The 23,870-nt window shown below is 42.1% G+C and overlaps 1 protein-coding gene across 12 annotated transcripts in view; it reads left to right on the forward strand.

Annotated features, from left to right (window-relative positions):
• Positions 1-23,870, forward strand: part of LOC149317464 (carbonic anhydrase 3-like) — an 86,024-nt gene that overhangs the window by 40,419 nt on the left and 21,735 nt on the right. For 8 of the 12 annotated variants that reach the window (XM_089517556.1, XM_089517550.1, XM_089517552.1 and 5 more), the window contains 2 exons: positions 3,527-3,638; positions 16,793-16,990. In XM_089517556.1, coding sequence (XP_089373682.1) covers positions 3,596-3,638; positions 16,793-16,990 — 241 coding nt within the window. In that variant the 5' untranslated portion in view covers positions 3,527-3,595. Of the gene's footprint in view, positions 1-3,526; positions 3,639-13,777; positions 13,857-14,283; positions 14,411-15,506; positions 15,584-16,792; positions 16,991-23,870 lie in introns of those variants that run through there. The other 4 variants (XM_089517546.1, XM_089517548.1, XM_089517558.1 and 1 more) reach the window with 3 other exon arrangements.

Raw genomic sequence — 23,870 nt, forward strand, 5'->3', positions numbered from 1 at the left:
AAGCCCTACAGGAGACATCATCAATGAGCATGCAGAAGGAGCTACTGCTTTGATTTAGAACAAGATCATGCAGGTTGCTAGTATCAGTCAAATGTGATATTGCATCTTTTCAGAACTTGGAAAATTAGATTTTGGACTAAAGTCTCCATTATCACTCATCCAATATTGGCATTGAGCAGGCTGGCTGGGAATTTTGAGAGATGTAATAATAATAATAGGATTTATTTATATACCTCCCAATCACTGGGAATCTGAGCGGTTTACAACAGAGGGGATAACGGATGGTTCCCTGCCCTTAGGCTTACAATCTAAAAGACACAACACAAAAGGAGAAGGGAATGGTGAGGGGGGGGGGAGGGGATCAGGTCCAGCGATTCTTCTCTCCCTCTGAGGCCTGGACCAAGGCAGATGGACCGAAGGGAGGGCTCTCTATCTTCAGGTTGGCCCCTGATGGAGCTGAGCCAGCCTATTCTCTCCCTCAGGCCAAAAGATGACAGTTATGTAGGCACAAAAGTAATGTTTAACACCACTGTTTCTTGTGGGTGCATTATGGTGGCCTACCTCTGCCAGCATTGTGGGAAGGGGGAGACCATAGGTGTAGTACTTGTGAGGGAGGGAAGGAGGGAGAGAAGGAAGGAAGGAAGGAAGGAAGGAAGGAAGGAAGGAAGGAAGGAGAGCAGGCAGGCACGGGAGAAATACACAGTTTGGAGCTGTCTGGTTCGTCTGATTTCCTTCACACTTCTGGAAAAAGTGCAACCACTAGAGTATCATGCCAACAGAATTCTGGTCTAAAGGTCTGAGTGTAGAACATACAAGTTAATTAACAAAACACATAATTCAAAGACATGGCCATATTAGTCTGGAGAATCAGAGTGCAAAGAGAGCTTGTAGCACCTTTGGGACTAACAGAAAGAAAAAAGCTGGTAGCATGAGCTTTTGTAGATTTCAGTCTACTTCCTCAGATGACCCTGAAAGCTATGAAAACTTACAGGACTGCTATAGAAACATTTGCACAAGGAGAAAATAACTTTGTATTTAATTTAAAGTTTCTTGTGCAGTCCTCTAGTACAAATTGTAGAAGAGCTCTTCTGCAAGGGAAAGCATACCTTTAGCCCAGTCTTATGAGAAAAACAATGTCATCATAATGGGTTCGATCCATACTTAGCCATGTTTACATCAGACCCCTTAAAAGAAATGGGACTTGCATACTCTTCAACATTTCACAAATGAAAAGTGGGATACCTGTGGCCAAGCAACATCAGAGTACAGTCATGATGGCAAAAGTTATAAATGAGGAAGAACACATAAGCTAGGAGGACCTATAACTGTTTGCTTTTACCTGAGCCCAGTGAGAAAGGCAAGATTTCACCCTCTGCTCTCCTTACCTCTGTCACCCACTGAGGCCTGTTACAGACTGCCAAAATAAAGCTGCTTCGGGTCTCTTTGGAGGTATGCTATTTAAAGGATGCATGGGTCCTAAGAATCTGGAGGTCGCACCAAAGCCACACTCCATTCCTAAGCACCAGAGTGCAGCTTTTGGTGCAGCTTCTGGATTCCTAGGATGCACGCATCATTTAAATAGCATGCCTCCAAAGAGACCCGAAGCAGCTTTATTTTGGCAGTCTGTAACAGGCCCCAGTTACTTTGGTGCAAACTATTTTTGCATTTTAAACTCAGTCTGCAGCAACTGAAGTAAGGGGGAATTGCAGATCAGATGCAGCCTTTGAAGAGTCTAGTCACTAGACTCTAGTGCAACCCTTGGGACCCTCATTAACCACCCAAAGGCCCTGGCACACCCTCTAATTTTTGCCCTTCCCCTTAAGACTATCTGTGCAGCTGTTGCACGTTATTTCAAGTGGTTCTCCATTGTGAAATCTCCATTGTTCAAACATCCCCATGCCCTGTGAAACTACCCTGGGTCATGTGTACTCTCACCTAAACTGGCATCTATGATGTCCTGTAATGCTCTAAATAAGCAAAAAGTCAAGTGGTGCAGCCCTCTGAACTGTGAAGTGTATCCCTCTTGTTTTAAAACAGTAAATTTCACACTGGGTGTGCTCTAAGCTGGACTATGTATCTAATACAGCACAATTTAACTATTTTTGTGTTCTCACAAGCTAAGCAGAGTCAATTCTGGTTAATACTTGGATGGGAAACTGCTAACAAATACCAGGTGCTGTGGGCTATATTTCAGAGGAAGGAACTAGCAAGACCACCTCTGAGTACTCTTTGCCTAAGGAAAGCGTTATGAAATTCATTGGGTCACTGTGAGTTGACAGGTGACTTGAAACACATACACACAAACACTTCTTCATAAAGAACAGAAGAAACATTTACTGAAAGATTAACACAAGTGCTAAGAACTGAAACAGGTATCAGTTTAATTTGCATGTATTTTCTAACACACATACATACATTACTGATGATCATTTTATTCTGTTGTTGTTAACTACCCTCAAGTTGACATTGTCTCATGGCAACCCCTGTGGATAAGACATCACATCACCAAGACTCACTGTCTTCTGCTCTTCTTAGGTTTGGCAGACTCATGCCTGTGACATCTCTAATTGAATCTATCTACTGTATCTGGCATGAAGTCTTCCTCTCTTTCTACTACCCGTAACATTTTCCAGCATTGTTGTGTTTTCTAATGATTCATGTCTTCTTATGAGGTGGCCAAAGTACAACAGCCTCAATTTGATTATATTTGCTTCTAGGAGTATTTCAGGCTTGATCTGTTCAAGGACACAGGTGTGTGTTTTTGGCTGTTCACAGTGTCCTCAGCACTCTTCTTCAGCACCACATCACAAATGAGTTGATTTTATTTTTATCCACTTTTTTCATTTCCAGCTCTCATATCCATACATAGTGATGGGGAATACCATAGCTTGGATGATTCCAACTTTAGTGCTCAGTTGTATATCTAGCCAAGAAGAGAAATTCTGTTCATAATTCATAATTGTAATATGCCATCAATTGATTATTATTATTTCTTTCAGGTCTGTGAAAAGAAGACTTTCTAAAAGATGTTATTACACTGTATATATATTTCTAACTGGCCAACCTCAGGTTACCTTTTGAGCCTTGTCTCTGTTGAGCACTCCACTTTCTTTGGAACAATAATTAGTAATGTGAGAAGCATATCCAATGACAACGCTTGATTTTAAGCACCATGCCCATTACATGAGTCCAAAGGCAATGCAGGTTTCCAGCTTTGATGTCTTTGCCAACATCATTCTTCTTTTCTGCTCTTGGCACTGTTAATGAATAAGAATTTGTACAAAGTTGATATAAGCTTCTTCAAGCAGACATGTTGTCTTTTAAGCATCAGGGAAACTGACTATGCCTTTACACTGTGGTAATTAAAATAAAAGAGAATATATGATATCATCTGCTAAGCTGACTGTCAAGATGACTTCTTGGCTGAAATAGATTTCCTCTGGTTGGTGCCATGTATGACTTTTTTAAAACTGATGTATTGTCAACTGATTTGTTTTTTATGATTTAACTATAATTTCTATTTTAGTTTTGGCTGTCTTGAATGCTGTTTGTCATGGAAACAAATTATAGACATACTGCTAGAGGATAACTGACTATGGATGGGAAATGTAACTGTCCAGTGTTACTGCAGAAAACAGGTATGGGGAAAGTGCAACCTGTATACTGCATGTAGTTCAAAGTTCATTCTTCTGGCTCCTAAGGTCCCATGGCATTCCCACAATGAGTGCCATACCTAATATATTTCACACCCAGTGTGGACCATTTTTAACACCCCTCTCTCCTCTCTTCAACAGCCAGTGGCTATTGGTGGGAATGGGTTGCTCCTGTCATCTTGCAGCCTTTCTGGGTTTGGTGGAGCAGCTGGCTGTGTGGGAGATGGAGGCAACTCTTTTTCTGGCTCAGCCAGCAAAACCACCAGAAGCAGAAAGCAGCCCCTTCCCACCAACAGCCACTGGTGCCAGAGGGATACTCCAGCTGCCCCACATCTTTTCTGAGTCTGGCAGAGCTGCTGGCAAGATGAGGGAAGGAGATGATTCTCTTTTCTGCCCAATCAGCAAAGTCACCAGATGTGGATGGTGGTCCAGTCCCATCAGTGGCCACTGGTCGGGATGGGCTGCTCCTGCTGTCCTGCAGCCTATCTCACTTTCCTGCCCACCTAGCAGAGCTGTCAGATTCACAAGGCAGCCCTTTGACCAGTACACTGGGGGACACTCCCCTCTGAGGTGTCACCTGGTGCTATCTGCACCCCCGCAACCCTAGTGATGCCCCCGCCCCCATTGTTCCTCCAATCCCCTCAAATATTTCATTCCCAAAGAATCCAAATTGCATGAAAATACAGTAATTTTGCTTTCCTTTCTTCCCTCCTTGACCCAGTATCCCCCAGCCCCTCAAAGTCTGTCTGGGCAAAAAAAGATGTGAAAATGGTGACTGGAAATGACATGAGATCACATGCGCTGCACTACTGACATAACAGTGCAGCATGCAAGGGCAAAAACTGGCTTCTGTCTGCTGCAGTGGCAACCCACTCCAAAATGTTTAAGGTTCATAGAAGTGAATGAGACTGCTCCAGATTTCATTACTTTATGTAAAAAGTGGGAAAAAAAGTATTTTTTGTTTAAAAGATAGGAATACCTTTTAAAAGGATTTGGTTTTATAAACATATAACATTGGCCCTCCTCCCCCACTAAGAACTTAAAATTAAAGCAGACCCAGAACAAACTGATCTGAAACATAATTGTATACACAATATTCAAAGAACAATACAGTTAAAAATGTGTAGATGGTTCTCCATATCTTAGCCTACGAGTTGCATGCAACAGGATGAATGCCTGGAACTAAATCACTTGTCACTGTTAATAAAGGAATGGTGAAAATGAAATAATAATGTAATTAGTTGTTTGCTTTCAAGTAGTTTCTGACATATTGCAACCCTAAGGCAAACCTATCATGGGGTTTTCTTGGCAAGATTTGTTCAGCTGGCTCCCAATGAATGGTTTGCAAACAGTTATTTCCAAATTTTGATCAAAATTTGTTTTTCTCTGCAAAGCAGCATTTTGTCTGCATTTCCCCCCCTGCAAAGTAGCCACCTAAAACTTTTAAAAAACCATTCATCTCTCTTGTGGCCTCCTCTGATCTCCCTTCTTGGAAAATTTACCTTAGCTTTAACAGTTCAAGGTCAGCAGAGGTAGAAGGCTGTGTGACAGCAGGAATGAGTCGCCAATCTTCTGGAACTTCAGGACAGACACGCCTGGAGTTTAAAAAAGCAAACAGCTTAGGTCAGACTTTCAGTCCTGGATTATTTTGAGCCAGACTGTGCCAGAGTTCATAAAAACAGATTGCTCAGATTAGATTTTCATTCCTGAAACAGGTTTTAGATTTATCTTTGCATACCATGTAAATGAATGTTTACAAGAAAACACATACAATGACTGAAATTATTGTATGTCTGTGTGTATACTAATTTAATTGAATTCTAAAGTGAATCCATAATGTTTCGAACTGCACTCTAAGATCACTGATAACAAGTGTTTTGCATTCAAATTATTAATGCCTTTGACTGGGTTTCTGTACATACTGTGCCCCCCCCCAAAAAGTGTATAATACACCTTCAATCTTTGTACAAATGTCAAGAATGAAATTGACCAATGTGCATATAACATGCAGGTACACCTTTTGGAAAGCTAGGTTGGCAACATACATGGTGGTATAATTGGTATATGTTTGATGGCAATCCTGATGTATTACAATTGTGTAATGTGTGGTACAGCCAGAGATGCCCTGGCAGAAACATACAGAAGAGGGATTTTATGCAACAGCTGCTCTTCTGAATTATACTGCCACTAGGAATCTTGACAATTTCAGAAATACAGTGGGACCAGCAAGGATCAGATTGACACAGTTACTATATATCTTGTGGGTACTGGATGTATTGATACACCAAGCCCTCACACAGCAGCCAGTATCTTGTTGGTTAATTCTTCATGCATCACTCTTCTATGGAAGTAGTTGGACATTTTTTGCCTCATGTGAAATATCCACTTTCAGTTCAAGGCTGTAGAAGTGCACTTGTGCTTATGGTGCCAACTTGTGTTTGTGGTGTATATAGGCATTCTTGAGTGATCTGTATCCATCTCCCCCTTCTCCAATTGTTGGTTGCATTCCTTTGGTTGTGCATTTCTTTGTGCATTCATGTTTGAATATACATCCAGTTGTATATCCAACTACATATTCTATTATGTATTTACTTGTGCATTTAGGGGCTGTACAGACCAGCACTTTGTGCCAGCCTGTGGGCAGGGTGAGGGCTGAGTGTCTGCATGCTCTGAGCCCATATGCCACTGCCTGGCATCATTTTGGCGCAAGCCCTTCTAGATAGTGTGTGTCATGATGACAGACCTCTGGTGCAGCTCCCAAATGGCACAGCATGGAAGGGGTGTTATCACGTCATGCCATGGCGGATATGGCGCCTTTTAGAGGGTGCAAGAAGGAGCTGCATTTTGCCTCTCCTTTTTGCATCCTCTGAAGGGTGGAACAGGATTGTGGCGTGCGGTTGCCATGGCCCCAATCTGGAGCGAAAAGGGGCAGCATCATGCCACTCGTCTGTACAGCCCCTCAGTCATGCAATATTGTTGCATAATTAAACATACAACAGAAATTACCATTGGATATGCAACTGGATGTGTATCCAAATGTGCAAGGGTTCATAGCAAAGGTTGACTAGTGCAATCATTGTGTAATAAATTTGGAAAGCAATGGCATTTTATAAGCATTGCCATATACAGTCCGTCCTTGCCATACGTGGGGGATCCGTTCCGGATCCCTCCGCGTAAGGCAAATTCCGCCTATGCTCAAGCCCCATTGGAAACAATGGGGCTCGTGCGCAGTGGAGCGGGTGCGCGCGGGGCGCAACGGGCGCACACGCCCATTCAATTGAATGGGACACGCCGCCCCTTCTGCCCCGCGCACGGGCCGCGGCTTAAGCACGTATGCTCAAGGCCGCGTATGGCACGCCCGCGTATGGCGTGGGCGCACTGTACTTGGACTTTCATCAATATATCAAAGTATCCCGGTATACCATATTTACACTACACAATCCTGTAAAACCAGTAGGTATGTTTAATTGACACTCATCTACATTCAGAAATACTACACATGTGTGCAAGTGACCATTTGTCCATTACACAACTACTTATGGTAGGTTGCTTGTGTCAGCAATTCCCTGCAATAAGCATTTGCTGCGCCTTGTCCCACTTGGTCTGTTCTTGTTTCTTTTGGGCTTCTCCTGCCAGTTAAGACAATCCTCATTCACCTGGGAAGAAGCTGCACTGAACAAAGGAAAATGTACTGTCGAGTAAACATAGAGCAGGGCTGTTAATCACATATTTCTCCATATAGCTAAGCTTAGCATGCTTGTCCTCCCACACTTCTTGTATTATCATAAAGGCATTTCAGATGTCTGGTGGTGCCATGTTTCAAGCTACCTCCTCATTGTCTGTCTCCCGCTACCACAAGACAAATGGAAAAGACAGGTGTTATCAAGCAAGGGACAATTGCAGGAACAGCACCCTTCTCTACCAATGAGCTGTTTAACAAGCAGCTGCTGGTTTGTGGGAAATGGTCAAGCAAGGACAGGGGAGTGTGATGGTATCAATGATATATTGATGTTAGCCTGAGCACATGGCTTTGCTAATAAAGATGCCATTGCTTTGATCTGAGAATGGAAATGAATCATCAAGTGCTACTGCCCCTTAAAACTCAAATAAAAACAAAAATCCTTTCATTATCATCAGAAACACTTATAGACCACTTGCCTATAAAAATACCTATGCTTTCATGTGTTTCTCTCTCCACCATTGGTTTTCTAGCCATGTATGGTCAGAAGCCTAAATACCCTAAAGATACTAAATCCATTTTGATCTTGGAAGCTAAGCTCTGGTTAGTAGTTGGATGGGAGATTGGCAAAGAGTACCAGGTGCTGTAGGTTATTATTGCAGAGGAAGGAACTGGCAAAACCCTTTCTGAGTATTCCTTGCCTAAGAAAACCCTATGAAATTCAGGGGATAGCTGTAAGTTGACAAAGACTAGAAGGTGTGTACACACACACACAGCGTTTAAAGAGTGGACAGTTCACCTCACATTTTTGCAAGACTAAGCTGAAACTATTACAGGGTTCAGCGATCAAGAAGCCTCTCATCTAAGCTAGCATTGTGGCAAAAGCTTGCATGGGTGAGAGACTTCTCACTCACTGCTTGACCAGCTGCTCAGTTACTGCTCCCAAAGCAACCAAGTGCAAAGGGTAAGGAAGGTAAGGAAGGACTCTCGATCTGTCTTTGCCAGGGAAGAGAGGGGAACTGTCAGCTTGAAAATTTAAGGGCTTGACAGGCAGCTCCGTGCCACCTCTCTTTGCCCTGCATCATTGAGGCAACAACCAAATGGTGCAGCAATGATGCATTCCCTCCAAAAGCAGCTTCCTGGAAGGGGCGAGACTGGCACATTTGTACACGATTGCATCACTTTCTGCCAGCACTATTTGGGTGCTGCATGATGCTTGTGCCATCATGGCGCCGACATGTGGACGGCAGTGAGCCATGATGGTGGCGGCCTTGTGGACTAGGGTTGCTGGGCATGGAAATGCCCAGCCTCAGCTAGCCCTAGTTCGTGGTGAGGATGCCACAAAGTGCCCGTTTGTACTGGGCCTTACTCTCCAGCAAAGAAAGACTCTCAATCTGAGAAGTAAAGCATCAACCTTTGATACTTCTCCTTCTCCTTTCCCAGAACTGTGCCTTCCCCATGTAGCTTTACATCACCCCTGTGACACTAACATTTTACTTTATCACATGGGGAAAATTGTGGGTTTAAACAGCGATTATCCCATAAAAATCATGCAACCGTGATTAACATTTTCACATGATGTCACAATTAAAGTGCCATTATCCCAGGAAATCCCGTGAATGATTTGTAGCTGTTTATTCCCAGGATAATGTCTTTTTAATCACGATGTGTGTGAAAATGTTAATTGTGTTTGCGTGAGTTTTCACAGGATGTTTAAACCCCCAATTTTTCATGTCTTATGAATTCTGTTGTTTCTTCTGCTACCTCTTCTATCAACCTGTCTGACAAAATTAAGCAGGATTGATAGCACAGCTCTGCTTACCAAAACTCACCAAGTTAAGCACGATCCTGAATGTGAAAGTTCATTTTTGCCACTACTTCTCTTTCACCGCCTCATCCCTATCATGGTTTTAAAGGCTGCTAGTTCTTCTTGTCTTTTTTTGCACAGTAATACTTTGAACGAAGCCCTCCTTTTTCCTCACCACCTCCCCCCCTGCTGTCCTTTTTCACCTCACCAGCCCCCTGGATTGTTCCACTGGTGTATGGTTCACTTTGGAAATCATTGTTATAAATCAACAGGTGACTTGAGGGCATATACATTAATACTAAAACATCAGTATAAGTAACCATTTAAAATACTGAAATAAATATAAATTACAGACAGCCCTACACATTTTCAGCTTTGACTTTTGTGGATTTGATTATTTGATTATTCACAGATTAATATATTCTCTCTAGGAATCTCTAGGTCCTCCAGCATGACTAGTCTGTTTCCACTAAAAATTACACTGGAAGACCTGGGGATTGCTAGAACAGTTCTCTAGGCATTTGTAGGTCTTCTAGCATGATTTTATGGCCAACTTCCAGCTGATGTGAACCACAGAGGTGCCCTAGAGGAACTAGAGATTCCTAGAGAGGTGTTCTCTCAGGCTAAAAAAACAGTGTTTTTTAACTGCATTTTTTCGTACTTTCACAGGGATCATGTTCCCCTAATCCCAGAGAATGTGGAGGGTCCTCTGTACTTTTTAAAAAAAATGATGTGCAGTGTGCCCCTAAACAAGCTTACTTGAGATATGAGTTAGGCTTTCCAATTTTGACAGAATTCTCAATGGATGTTATCAGACAAGGGAAATTGGAAGTATAATCCAATGGCAATCTGAACGCAATCATGGGATTTAATGTTATTGTGTGATAGACTATCACATGCAGTTTCAGAAAATGGCAAGCTATTTTCAGGCAATGGGAAGTCAGTTCGAATGCAAGTCAAATTCACGTAAATTCGATGAACTAGCGAATTCATGTGAATGCGTTCTGGCCCCACTTTCTTTTCATTCAAAATTAAGAGAAATTCCTCCTGTGTGATAAATTCCAATGGTGCTTAGCCAGCATGCTTCTGAATATCAGTTGCTAGTGTGTGTGTGTGTGTGTGGGGGGGGGGATACCAGTGGGAGGGTGCAATTCAGTTCATTTTCCTGCTTTTATAGGCATCTGGTTGGTCACTGGAGAAAGTCAATGACAGATTCATTGTCCAGCCCAACTCTTTACACATTCTTACTACCATGTTAAATGTTAAGTATGTGTAGGACTGAACCCATAAGCTATTTCATGGTCAGAATAGGGGGGGGGGAAACCACCTACTGTGAGTAGATAACAGCAGTCCCCCCCACCCCCCGGTTTCATTCACTGTTGTAGTGACCTAATGGAAACAAAAGAGTATTTCCAAAAAATGAAATGTAGTCTTAATTTGCAGACATGTAGAAGGTCAATAATTTTATCACTGTGAGCAGTCCTTCCTCCAATGAACATTGTAACTATTTCATACTCTCGTATCTCTGACTGTTGTGGAGGAAACGGCAGATATATGAACCAAAATTTGGTTTCCTTGGTTAAAATTGTACTGTTGTTGTTAACTGCCCTCAAGTCGATCTCAACCCATGGCGACCCTGTGGATGAGACATTTCCAAGGCCCCTGTCCTCCACCACTCTGCTTAGTTCCTGTACATTCATACCTGTGACCTCCTTAATAAAGTCCATCCATCTAGCATCTGGCTTTCCTCTCTTCCTACTTCCCTCCACCTTTCCCAACATTAATGTTTTTTCCAGTGAGTCGTGCCTTCTCATGATGTGTCTGAAGTATGACAGTCTCAGTTTTGCCATCTTGACTTCCAGGGAGATTTCTGGTTTGATCTGCTCTAGGACCCATTTGTTTGTCTTTTTGGCCATCCATGGCATCCTCAGCATTCTTCTCCAGCACCACATCTTGAATGCATTGATTTTCTTCTTACCTTCTTTCTTAACCATCCAGCTCTCACATCTATACATGGTAATAGCAAATACAATGTCTTGTATGATTCTAACTTTTGTGCTCAGTTGTACATCTTTGCATGTTAGAATCTTTTCCAGTCCTTTCATAGCCATCCTCTCCATTCTTAAGCTTCTTCTAACTTCCTGGCTGCAGCCCTCATTTCTAGGTATGAAAACACTTTTACTATTTCTATTTCTTCATGTGTAGATTCTCCGTAATCATTATTTTTGTTTTCTTTTTCTTTGACAGTAGGTCTGCTTTTGTACTTTCTTCTTGACCTTCCCTTAGTAATTGTTCCAGGTCTTGGAGGTTTTCTGTTAGTATTATGGTGTAATCTGCATTTCTTAGATGGTTGATATGCCTTCCTATATTCACTTTTAATTAAAAAGTGTCCTACACTCTTTTAATTTAAGTTTTAGATGCTTAACCTGTGAAGCCAGTTAAAGCTCACAGAACTAAACGGAATCTAATTATTTTGTTTATAGGTACAAAAGTAACTACAGAAATATAATTTTATTCACACTAAAGCCACATTGAATTTTATGAGACTTACTTCTGAGCACACATGGATAGGTTTGGGCTGTAAGTCTGTCTGTCTAGGGCCTAGACTCTTTAGGGACACTGGCATAGGAGCATCTGAAGTATTGTGAAAAGGGTACGTTTTACAGAGCCCTGGAAAGTTGCACTTTTGCTTGTCAAATGTAATTTGTACTGCCATTCATTACAGTCTTTTTAAACACAACCAGTTGCTGGTACTCATTACAATGTTAAACAGATAACTTGCTACAATACTTCTTCTACAGCTTTTAGATTGAATGCCATTGGCAATTTTTATCTTGGTTTTGGTGATTATGTAAAGCGCTGTGCAAAACGTAAAGCGCTATATAAATAAACTTTGATAATAATAATAATAATAATAATGATACAGCTTGTTTTTAAATTACTTTAAAACAACTTATTTTTTATTACTTTCTGGGGGGAAAACACTGTTTAGAATTTATAAGAGAATGGCATAAAACATGAAACCTGTCTATCAAAGTGCCTATAAATCTAACTTTTGAAAATGTATAGAAATAATTACACCATTAAAATAACCTTACTCTTGTTACTTTGCTTTTAAAATGTAGCTTTCTTATCTATTTAAAGTTGTTACAATGTCTTTATAAAAAGTCACTAGTTACATGGAACTAATAGTTGTAGCAACAATGTTATTTGCTACTGTACTTCAAAGCACATTTTCAGACTTGGAATATTCTGGGAGTTGTAGATAAGAAAATTATTTGTTCCTTGTTCTGATCTAAAATCATATTACAGAGAATATAGAGAACACACTGTGCACATAAGTTTATTATGAGGATCATGTGGAGACAGCATGAGAGACGTTGATAGAAAAAGTGTGATGATAAGTGACTGCTATGCTGAATTTAGCTGTGGGAATCCCAGGATTAAAATTAAAATCCCAGGATGCAGCCTTAGTTATTAGATCTGGTCTACCTTGTATGTCTAATGCATCATTAGTGTATTACTGTATATTCATAGCTATATCAATGTCATGAACATATAAAATCATCCTTATATCCCTCCTCCCTGCAGTCTTTCAGTCCCTACAGTACATTCAGTTATTATTATTATTATTATTATTATTAACCTTTATTTATAAAGCGCTGTAAATTTACACAGCGCTGTACATACAATCTTTTTAATTGAACGGTTCACACTTTACAAGTCACAGAGGATTTACAAAGCAACCACTGGCTGCAATGAGTTGCATAGTGATTTAATTTCAGATTCTAAATCTGGACTAAACCAAACAAATTACAACAGCAGTGTCAATCATTCGAAGCGCTCTGTTTAAATCCCTCTTTCTTTATATTGCTGTTGTTCCTGTTGTTGTTGTTGTGTGCCTTTCAGTCATTTCTGATGCACCCATGATTTGTGTCCTGATCCGCGTTATAAGCCAGTGGGAATGGAGCCCCAGGCAAACATCAAGGGGTTTTCTTGGCAAGATTAGAGTCATGGGAACCCACTGGGCAAGTCACACTCTCTCAGCCTCAGGGGATGGCCATGGGAAACCTCCTCTGAATGAAACCTGCTGAGAAAACTCCAGAACCCTTGGACAAGTCACACTCTCCCAGCCTCAGGGAATGGCCATGGGAATCCTCCATGGGTAGGGTGACTTTGGGCAAGTCACACTCTTTCAGCCTCAGGGGATGGCCATGAGAAACCCCCCTCTGAACGAAACCCTGCCAAGAAAACCCCAGGGTAGCTTCGCCTTAGGGTCATGGAAATCCACTGAGTGACCGTGGGCAAGGCACACTTTCTCAGCCTCAGAGGGTGGCCATGGCAAACCTCCTCTGAATGAAACCCTGCCAAGAACCTCCCCCTCCCCCCTTTAGGGCTGTATGAAACTGGAAAGGCCTGGAAGGCACCCAACAGCAACCACATCAGCAAGTACTGTCTTGTGCCAGGGAGGCCTGCCTTTCTTGGGGGGCTTCCATGCTGCCAGCCCTGGAGGGACTCCTCCCTTGGCCTGGTCCCTCCCTCCCAGCTCCTGGCTCCCTACATAAAGGAGGCCCGGAGGGAGGCTGGGCGGCCACCCTGGTGCCGACCCGAGGGCCAGAGACGCCTGAGCCCCTTCTCCTCCTCCTCCTCCTCCTCCTCCTCCTCCCGGCTGAGACCATGAGCCACCCGCCCTGGAGCTACTCCGGCAAGGAGAAAGGTGAGCCCAGCACCTGCCCTCCATTGCAGCCTCCTTCTGTCCAGGAGGACGTCCCCAAAGGTCCTCCATTTTGAGCAGGGTTTTATATTTCTAGGAGTGTAATTTTTTAAAGCTTTTATTTGGTCATACCCAGGGTGACCAGACCAGCCCTCTTTTTCCAGGACTTGTCCTCTATTTTAGTCTCCTTCTGTCCAGGAGGAATTTTCAAAAAGTCCTCCATTTTGAGCATGACTGGGAAGCATGCATCTGACACTGACAGAAGAATCAATAGCTGGGTTGGATTCAGGCTGCTGTTCTTTCCCTTGCTTTTATATCTTTTAGAAAACTTGCCAGAAACACAGCCTTTTGTGTTATGGATTCTTCCCTACAGTTTGAGCATGAATTTATATTTATAGGAATGTTTTGAGCTTTTGGTTAGGACCTGCCCTCCCTTTTTTCTGGAATGTCCTACATTTTGCAGTGTCTTGTCCTCCTTTGTGGAGAGGACAGGGTGACCTGTCCTTCTTGTCCAGGACCTGTCCTCCATTTCAATCTTCTGTCCAGGAGGAATTTCAGTAGGTCTTCCATTTTCAGCACGATTAAGAAGCATGCACCTGACGTTGATATGAGTGTTTTGAGCTTTGCGTTGGTAATGTTCTACGTTCTTCTAGACTGCCCTACATCTTGCAGTGCCTTGTCCTCCTTTGCAGGGGGACAGGGTGGCCAGTCCTCCTTCTTTTGCAGGACCTGTCCCCCCTTTCCATCTTCTCTGCAGGAAGAATTTCCAAAAGGTCCCTCATTTTCCGATCAAGATGTACAAATTTGTATTTATAGGAGTGTTTTGCAGTTTGATTGGGTCCTGTCCTCCATTTTCCCTGCATGTCCAATGCTTTGCAGTGCCTTGTCCTTCTTTGTGGGGAGGACAGGGTGACCAGACATCCTCCTTTTCTAGGATCTACCCTACCTTTCAACCTCCTTCTGTCCAGGAGGAATTTCAATAGGTCCTACATTTTGAGCATTAAGGTGTTAAAGCGCATGTGTGTGTAGTCCACCATCACCCAAATCCAAGTCTTGCTTCCTAATTTGCCAGGAACTTCAGAAGGGGCCAAGACCTTCCAGTGTTGGGTTCCCTAAGAGGACCAAACTTTGGATTTGAATGGGCTTTTTTTCCCTTTTAAAAGGGAAAATAGGGCAGACAAATATTTGGGTATTTCATCTGGGCTCACCACCCATATCATGGGTGTTTGCAGACATTTTTCTCTCCTGCCAGGGCCACAAACACAGTATTTTGCAGAATGTCCAAGTCCCTCTTTTAACCCTTTCCTTTCAGTTTCTTCTTTCCCTCCCTTCCCTTTATCCCTTCCCTTCCTTCCTTCCTTTCCTTTCTTTATTTATTTCAAGGATTTATATCCCACCTTTCTCCCACAATGGGATTCAAGGTGAAGGAAGAAAAGGCAAAAAGGGTGGCACAGTGGCTTTTGAGTGGCAGCACTAGTTTCATTTGGAGATGAGGTACTCTGCACTCTTTGATCCCTCAAAGGGTCCCACGTTGTCATTGTCTGACCATCTCTGGACTTCTGTTATTTCCTACTGGGGAACTTCTTTCCCCCCAGATGTTGATGAACTACCATTATCCCTCATCATGGGTCAGGCTGGATGGGGCTGATGGAAATGGAGTCGGAGCAACATCTGCAGGGCTATGGCCTCTCCAGCGCCGGTTGAGCAGTTAATCTCAAAAGAGCTACAAGGTGTGATAAAGTCCCTAGTGTACTCAAGTAGAATTCCCAGGTAGTGAAGCAATGCTTAGGGCCAGATTTCTTCAGCATGTACGATCAGAGCATGCGTGCGTGTATACACATGCACACACAAACACACAAACATGTCTGTGTGTGTGTGTGTGTGTGTGTGTGTGTGTGTATATGTGGAGTTTGGGAAATTGTTTTGCAACTCACAAAATCTTTCTCAGATAAAGCTGATAAGATTCTGGGAGCTGCAATCCAAAGAAATAACTTTTCCAAGTTTTGCATCTACATAAACACAATGTACAAATACACATATATGGATATGTATAGACACATATTACTGCTGTTTTTATTGCCATTGCTATTATTGGTATTAGTATATGTCACTAATGAATTCCCTGTGCAGGTGTTAGAAAGAGTAAAGAAAGTTCCTGAATCGGGTTCAGAATCTCTCCTTTGTGGATGAAAGCCTCTGCTCACATAAGATGCTTCCTAATTTTTTTGGGGTGGTGGTGGTGGTGGTGGTGGTGGTATCTCTCCATGATATAGTCCACACCACTTGGTAGGACCCTCTAGCCCTCTGTGTGCCATTTTCAAATGGGCTACCATAGCAGAGGAAGGGAAGTCCACTTCCTCCCCACACCAGCTGAGACATGTATTTAAATCCAGATGCAGCCTTCTACCTTTATGCCCACAATTTAATGGATACAATTCAAAAGGAAAAAAGAATGGGTAATGGTGGTAGAGAAAGCATAAGAGCAGCTGAGCCTTCACCAGCAAATACAAGGGACAAGCATGAATCTGATATGCTGTCTTTCTGTGTGTGTGTGTGTGTGTGTGAGAGAGAGAGAGAGAGAGAGAGAGAGCACCCCAATGACTGGCAGACAGTTTGTCTTGAGCCCTGCATCCCTTATTTTCTTCCAATTAAACCTATGCATGCTTAATCAAAAGTAAATCTTATTAATTTTGATATTCTTTGATACGTTTCTGTGATATGCAGTATTGAGATTTCAGCCTTTGGGGACTTCCTGATAGGAAATGACAGTGGTGTGTCACTGAGATAGTAAACTGCAAGATTATAAACTACAAACACGGTTCTTCACTTGAGTATTTGCAGTACCTCAGTTTGAAAGTGGATATAGTTTAGTGTTTATAGGCCTTGTTATGACATGTCTTCAGAGCATGACACACTTTTGTTCTGACTTCTCTTCTTAGGGCCTGATCGCTGGCATGAATCGTATCCATTTGCCAGAGGGAATAATCAGTCACCTATTGCAATCATTACTAAGAATGTCCACAAAGACCCTATTCTACTGCCTTGGTTTACTGGTTATGATCCAGGTGCATCTAAGTCCATAAAGAACACGGGAAAAACTTGCCGTATTGCATTTGATGACACGTTTGATCGCTCAGGTAAGTTTGTGTTTAATCTTTTATAATTATTTCTCATTAACCCGAGTGGGCCCTCTGAAATTCATAGGGTACAGTGAACTATAGGATAGAGAAATTTCCCCCCACAAATCTGAAAAGTTACTGTTTCATACAATATTGTGACAAAATTTTTATCAGGCCAATCAAAAGGTGTAAAATGCATCCTGATAATTTTCAGAATTCATGGTAAAGACAGTGAAAAAGCACCCAGATGAAAGCATGTAACACTGTTAAAGTCATGGTATTTGCATATTGCTTTGAAATGATATACAGTCCGTCCTCCTTATCGGCAGACTTGCCATCCACGTATTTTGCCATCTATGGATGGCAAGCCCCCGTTTTGGTTAATGGAGGTGCATGCACATGACTGCACTAGCAGGCATGCACCACACCACCGTTACTTTTAACAGTCTTGAGCATGCATAGATTTTTGTATCTCCGGGGGTGGTGTTGGTGTTGGTGGCTGGAATGGGTTTCCCAATAATACGGAGGTCTGACTGTACTATAGAGTAATGCTAGTCAGTGGGGTGGTCTGTAAACCAGTACCAATCCACACTGGTCCACACTGAATTTCCAGGAAAGAAATAAACAACTGTAACTAATGGGAATAAATATGGTACCAGTCCCTGGCACACTAGGGGAATAAAAATGACCCACCACATCATTAAAAGCAACTGTATAGAAGAAATTTAGGCCATATTCTTCAACATGACATGACTGAGGACAACGATAGTAAAAACAAGGGAAATAAAGTTTTGGTTTTCCATTTGAAATTACACATTTTGTTGACTAGGGGATTCTGCAAGTTGTAATAAAAAAAAGTACCCTTTCAGGTTCTGCCTTGTTCTTCTCCCAAAACAGCTTGATCTGGAGAATCTAGGCTCAAGGGCCACAAGAACAGCCTTCTAGAGCCACGTACAACTCCAGGGCCGTACTCTGCCCACTCCTGCTATAAGGAGACAGAGAAAGCGGAAAGGCTACTAAAGATCTGTGTAACATTTTTTTTTAAAATCCCCAAAGGGTTCAACTCAAAATACACTGGATGCTCAAGATGTATTTATTCAAGGCACTTGGGTGCAAATTATTATGTATGTGTTCTTGGGAGCAATCCTGACAGATATGGATGGTACTTGGTCCCATGTAAAAACATATCATTGTGATCATGTCTGCTCAGGACAAATGAAGCAGTTTCTCCCAGACTTCATGTCTCCCAGTCGACCTGTCTTCATGATGCAGGGTCAATTCCGTGATTTGAGTATAAACTATCTTCACGACGTAAGGCGAATTCTCCATCAAATTTGCCCTATGCCTCCCTTAAACCTGTTTTTAAAAATTACCTTTTGCTCTGGGTTTTCCTGCAAAATCCAAAGCACTCCGTACTCAAACCAGGCAACTGTCTGTGTATGTATCCCTGTTGTGTGGCGCAGCACTCCTGCTGATGATGCAAGCTGCTCCCTCTGAAGTGAAAGCCATGTGATCAAGGCTGGCTTTTTTCTGACCTCAGAAGGAGCAACTCATGCCGGTGGTGATGGGCAAGAGAGCAGGGATGGATGTGTAGGCAACTGTCTAGTATCACTACTGAGTGCAGAGGTAATGAGGGAAATCCAGGGCAGCTCTAGGGCCAGAATACTCCGGGAGCAGCCTGGAGTATGCTGGCCTGTGTAAACTTGGATGGGAGATTGCCAAAATACCAGATGCTGTAGGCTGTATTTCAGAGGAATGAACTGGCAAAACCACTTCTTAGTATTCCTTGCCCAGGAAAACCCTATAAAATTTATCGGGTTGCAATAAGTGAACACATACTAGCCTCATATCTTACCCACTTGCTCATGTATTTTGCAATCAGGTGTCTGCAATTATGGTGAAAATATAAATGATGATGATAATGAAGAGTTGGTTGCAAGATATTAATTTAAAAATATTTACTTTAAGCCAACTGCACCTATAATTTGCTCTACGGTAGAGGAGATGTTTTATGTTATCTATTTTCTATATTTTAACACTTGTGTATGTATTAAGATGCCTACTTTGTTTTAGGTTTTTCTTTCTCTTTGTCTTTTTTTAAAAAGGCATCCAAGAAATGTAGCAACTAGTAAATTCCCAAGAGAGTGCTTTCCAGTCAAAGGGCTTTGGTATTCAAAACTTTCATGTCACCAGAAAAGCATGCGGCACTGATCTAATGTTAGTAGAGCTCTCATTAGTCACATATATTGTTGTTTTTAATGAAGTACCATATTATATAATTAGACTTGTAATATTTCTGCATACTAAGGCTGTGACTTCATGGCCAAATAATACATTATCCCCCATATCCTTCTAGTGATTAGTCCATATTATGCAGAGCCCAATCTGTGATTCTGGTGCAAACTGTCCATACAGCATACAGCCGGTTCAACACTGAACCTGTGGTATACTATCCTTTAAATGGATTGTTAAAAATCACCTTTTGCTCTGGATCTTTTGAGAAGATCTGGAGTCCTCCAGAGCAATGCCAGGTGACTGTTTACAACTTGTTCTACTGTGCCACCACCTGTCACTACTGGCATAATTTGGTCCCTTCGAGGTCAGAACATGAGATCCAGACATGTGACTGATGCTTTGTTATGTTAACTTCTGTGTAACATGCAGCTAAATCTTTTTTACTCTGTGTTGGGTAGATTGGGTTTACTGTGCCCTAGCAGAAGGGTTTTTTAAAAAAAACACCAAAAAACCGATGAGATTCTAATCCAACATGCAAGGGGAAAAACATGTGCCAAAGCTGTGCCTTAATAATAATAATAATAATAATAATAAATAATAATAATAATAAAATTTTATTTATATACCGCCTTTCCAAAGATCAAGGCGGTTTAACAACATAGTTAAAAACATCCACAATACAATTAAAAACCGACAATAAAAGCAGGATACAACACAGTTACATTATCCCCCAAAGAAATAAAAATCTCAAGCCAGCTTCCAATGCTGTTGAGAGGTGAGGGGGGAGTACTTCAGGGGTAAGGGGTATGCCTGCTGGAACAAATATGTCTTTAACCCCTTCTTGAATTGGTCCAGCGAGGCGGCTGAGAGGAGCTCGCCGGGGAGCGAGTTCCAGAGCTTGGGGGCCGAGGTGGAAAAGGCCCTCTGGATGGTGGTAGTATATCTGGCTTCTGGAACCCATAACAATTGCTTCCCGGCTGACCTGAGTGTGCGAGGCGGATTGTATGGAGAGAGGCGGTCCTCCAAGTACCCTGGGCCCAAGCCATTTAGGGCTTTATAGGTAATAACCAACATCTTGTATTGCGCCCAGAAGCGAATAGGCAGCCAGTGAAGGTCTCTAAGGACCAGTGTTATATGACTGGTCCTGGAAGTACCAGTGACCAGTCTTGCCGCCATATTCTGCACCAATTGCAGCTTCCGGGTATGGTACAAGGGTTGCCCCATGTAGAGCGCATTGCAGAAATCCAAACGAGAGGTTACCAGAGCATGTACTACCGTTTCAAGGTCCTCCCGGCCCAGGTAGGGACGCAGCTGGCGTATCAACCGAAGCTGATAACATGTGCTCTTGACCGTCGCATCCACCTGTGGTGTAAGGTGGAACGACGAGTCAAGGAGCACCCCCAGACTGCGAACAGAGTCCTTCACGGGAAGCGTGATCCTGTTCAGGACAGGTGGAAACACCGCCATTCCCGGGCCCGGAGAACCTATCACTAGCACTTCCTTTTTCTCTGGATTCAAACTGAATCTGTTTTCCCTCATCCAGCCCATTACCGACTCCAGACAGGCAACGAGAGGAGAGATGTCATCCCTGGTCACTGAATCAGTCGGGGACATAGAGAAAATTATTTGGGTGTCATCAGCCTACTGATAACCCCGCGCCCCATGTCTCCGGATGATCTCTCCCAGTGGTTTCATGTAAATGTTAAAAAGCATTTTTTTACCTATGAGCTGCTGCTGCTGCTGCTGCTGTGTATCTTCAAATCATTTCCAACTTATGGCAATCCTATCTTGGGGTTTTTTTGGAGCTGAGGGTGTGTTACTCATTCAAAATCATGGGCGGGCGGGGGATCAAATCCTAATCTCCAGACTCATAGTCTGATACTCAGACCACTATATATAAAGGGTAATATTTCTGTTTAGTAAAACATAAGGAGTTGGATCCAAATAAGAAGGATTTCTTTTTCTTTTTTCTATTCCAAACAACACCAAAAATGCATTAAAGCTGAAGAAGTAGGGCAGGGCTAGAATTCTGACAGAGCTTGGAAAACGACTTTTTGGAAGAATCAGTTTCATGACAATGCTCTCTGTAACAGCACAGCAGTAGGTTGATGCAGGGTCGTCATTAGGAGGTGTGGTGGTTTGGACCACACCAAGTGACACTCTAAACATCTGCCTTTGGGCAGAAAAGGGATACAGCATTCATCTGTGCCCCTTAAAAATGCTGAAGAGATGGTGTATGTGGGCAAGGGTCAGTGGGAGGAGAAAGGAGAGTTCCTAGTTTTTAAAAAAATTGAATTTAAAATTAAATTTAAAAAAAAATTTAAATAATTTTTTAAATTCTTTTAAAATTTGCTTTAAAATTACATCTTACCAAATCTTCACTTTAACAATGTGCATGTAAACTATGTGCATGCAAATCCACTTAGACTGTGCATATGATATGCTAATTTAAAGGTATAATTTTAAATTTGCTATGTCACGACGATTACCATTACATTCAGCAATATACAGGAATTATGATTTATTAGTACAAAATATTTGTACATTAGTACAAAAAATTTGCTAAGGATTCTGTGTGGTGTGGTGCGGGAGGAGATCAGTGGGGTGGATGACACTATGAGTTACCACACCAGGTGACACCAACCCTAGTGACACTACTAAGTTGATGCACTGTGTCCTATTCTCTCTCTCTCTCTCTTTCTCTGTATGTATATGTGTGTGTGTGTGTGTGTGTGTGTGTGTGTGTGTGTGTGTGTGTGTATCCTCTCAAAGTCACTTTCTAGACAGAGTTCTGAGCAGACACATGTTGCAATGGATTTTCAGTAAAACAACAACTTGCTAATATATCTGGTTTCAGTCCATTGGACCCCAGCCATAAGTTAAGTGGGTTTTATGTTTGTTCATTTTAATTGCACTCGGAAGCTACAGTTCTCAAGGGATGCTTGATGTAACTGCTTTCAGCAGGACTTCCTGAAACTGCTTCAGATACTTAAGGATTTGAACCTTGCATACAGAACCTAAACATTTGTATCATTTCTCCTTATGACATTTTTTGTGAAGTTGTAGCAGGACCAGGACAATGTTTATATTTCCTGAAGTTGTGCTGCTGTAGCAGTTGTTATACCCTGGCATTGTGCTAACAGACAAGTCATCAGAACCCAGCTACTGGGTTATAACATTCAGCCTAGTGGGAATTTTTGATCTCAGCTCTGAGCTACCAGGCCTCTTGTCTTTTGTTTTGCTCTGTCTTCGTGTCCTCATTTGTCATGTGCCCGCTCTTCATATGGGACTCTGAGATCTTTGCATAATTGCTTTCTGGTGGTGGTGATTTATTTTTGTAAGAGTTCATCTATATACCAACCAGAATGGGAAGAATTACACAGCTGAAAGGGAGAGAGAGTTTTGTGTGGGCAGGCATCCTGTGCCAACAAACGACAGGAAAGTCGAAACTAAGCCTTTCACCCTGTGCTTAACACATCTTTTATCCTTGGGTGTTCCAGCACATAGGATATCAATCACTGACAGCAGACTAGCAGTACTCCAGCACAGAAGGATTTCAGAGTGGTAGTAGCATTAACTTTGAAATTCCATGCTGTTGCAGAAGGTCAAAGAACTTGACTGTTATTCAAAGAAAGGCCTTCTGGGATTGCTATAGGACAATGGGCTATATCAGCTTTCTGTCCCAGGAGACATAGGCTCCTTTACCTTTTTAGGTTGCAAATAAAAGACTGATTTAGTATCTCAGGAGACCTAGGGTTAGAACAGTGGGGCCAGGGCATTATAGGTCAGGAATGAAGTTCACTTGCAGAATACCATGCCAGGACATTTCCTAGTGGCTCCATCTTCCTTGTCAAGGCTATTTGGTCAGCATGTCAGAAATGCTCATACAGTAAAAGCCTGATCTGTATTGGCAGTTGTTTGCACTTAGGAAAAAATGGCATTATTTTAGACAGAAAGTTTACTTCTTCGAAATACAAGATATATAATTACATATTGTCAAATGTGCATAGCTGACTTTATTGTCCATAATGACAAAGAACACGCCAAACCAATCTGGGAACCATATGTTTATTTTTATTCCTGGACTTTTAAAGCATTGTTGTTGACATAACAAACTGTGCTATATTGCCACTTGGTGTTTATCATAAACACTGCAAAGCCATCATTTGTGTCTTGGGGAAACTCATTATTTCCCCCCGTAAATTGTCACCTGTCACTGTAAATCTGACAACAGGTGATGCTTTTCAAACTTTCATATCAATAAAACATGATCTCTTCAAGACAGACAGACAGACAGACAGACAGACAGACAGACAGACACACACACACACACACACACACACAGAGAGAGAGAGAGAAATGTTAACCCAGTATCTCTGTCTGTCGGGGGGCCCTACCATTTTTTGCTTGGTAAATTTTGTTTTACATAACTCTTAACAATATGTGTCCCAAGGGAAGGCAATTGTTTTTACAGTTGCAACTTACTGGTAGCATAGCTTATACCATTTATATTAGTTTACCTCAAGATTGCAGGACCCATTTGCAGCCTCTGTTTCTTTTTCTTCTTTTTATCTGCTATGCCATCACATAGTTTCAGTTACATTTGAAATAAGTAATATATAACTATCAGATCCATTGATACACAAAAATTCTCTGTGTGGGG

This window comes from Sceloporus occidentalis, unplaced genomic scaffold (genome assembly GCF_023333645.1).
Source record: "Sceloporus occidentalis isolate IW3139 unplaced genomic scaffold, rSceOcc1.0.p SCAF_3, whole genome shotgun sequence".
Taxonomy (NCBI): domain Eukaryota; kingdom Metazoa; phylum Chordata; class Lepidosauria; order Squamata; family Phrynosomatidae; genus Sceloporus; species Sceloporus occidentalis.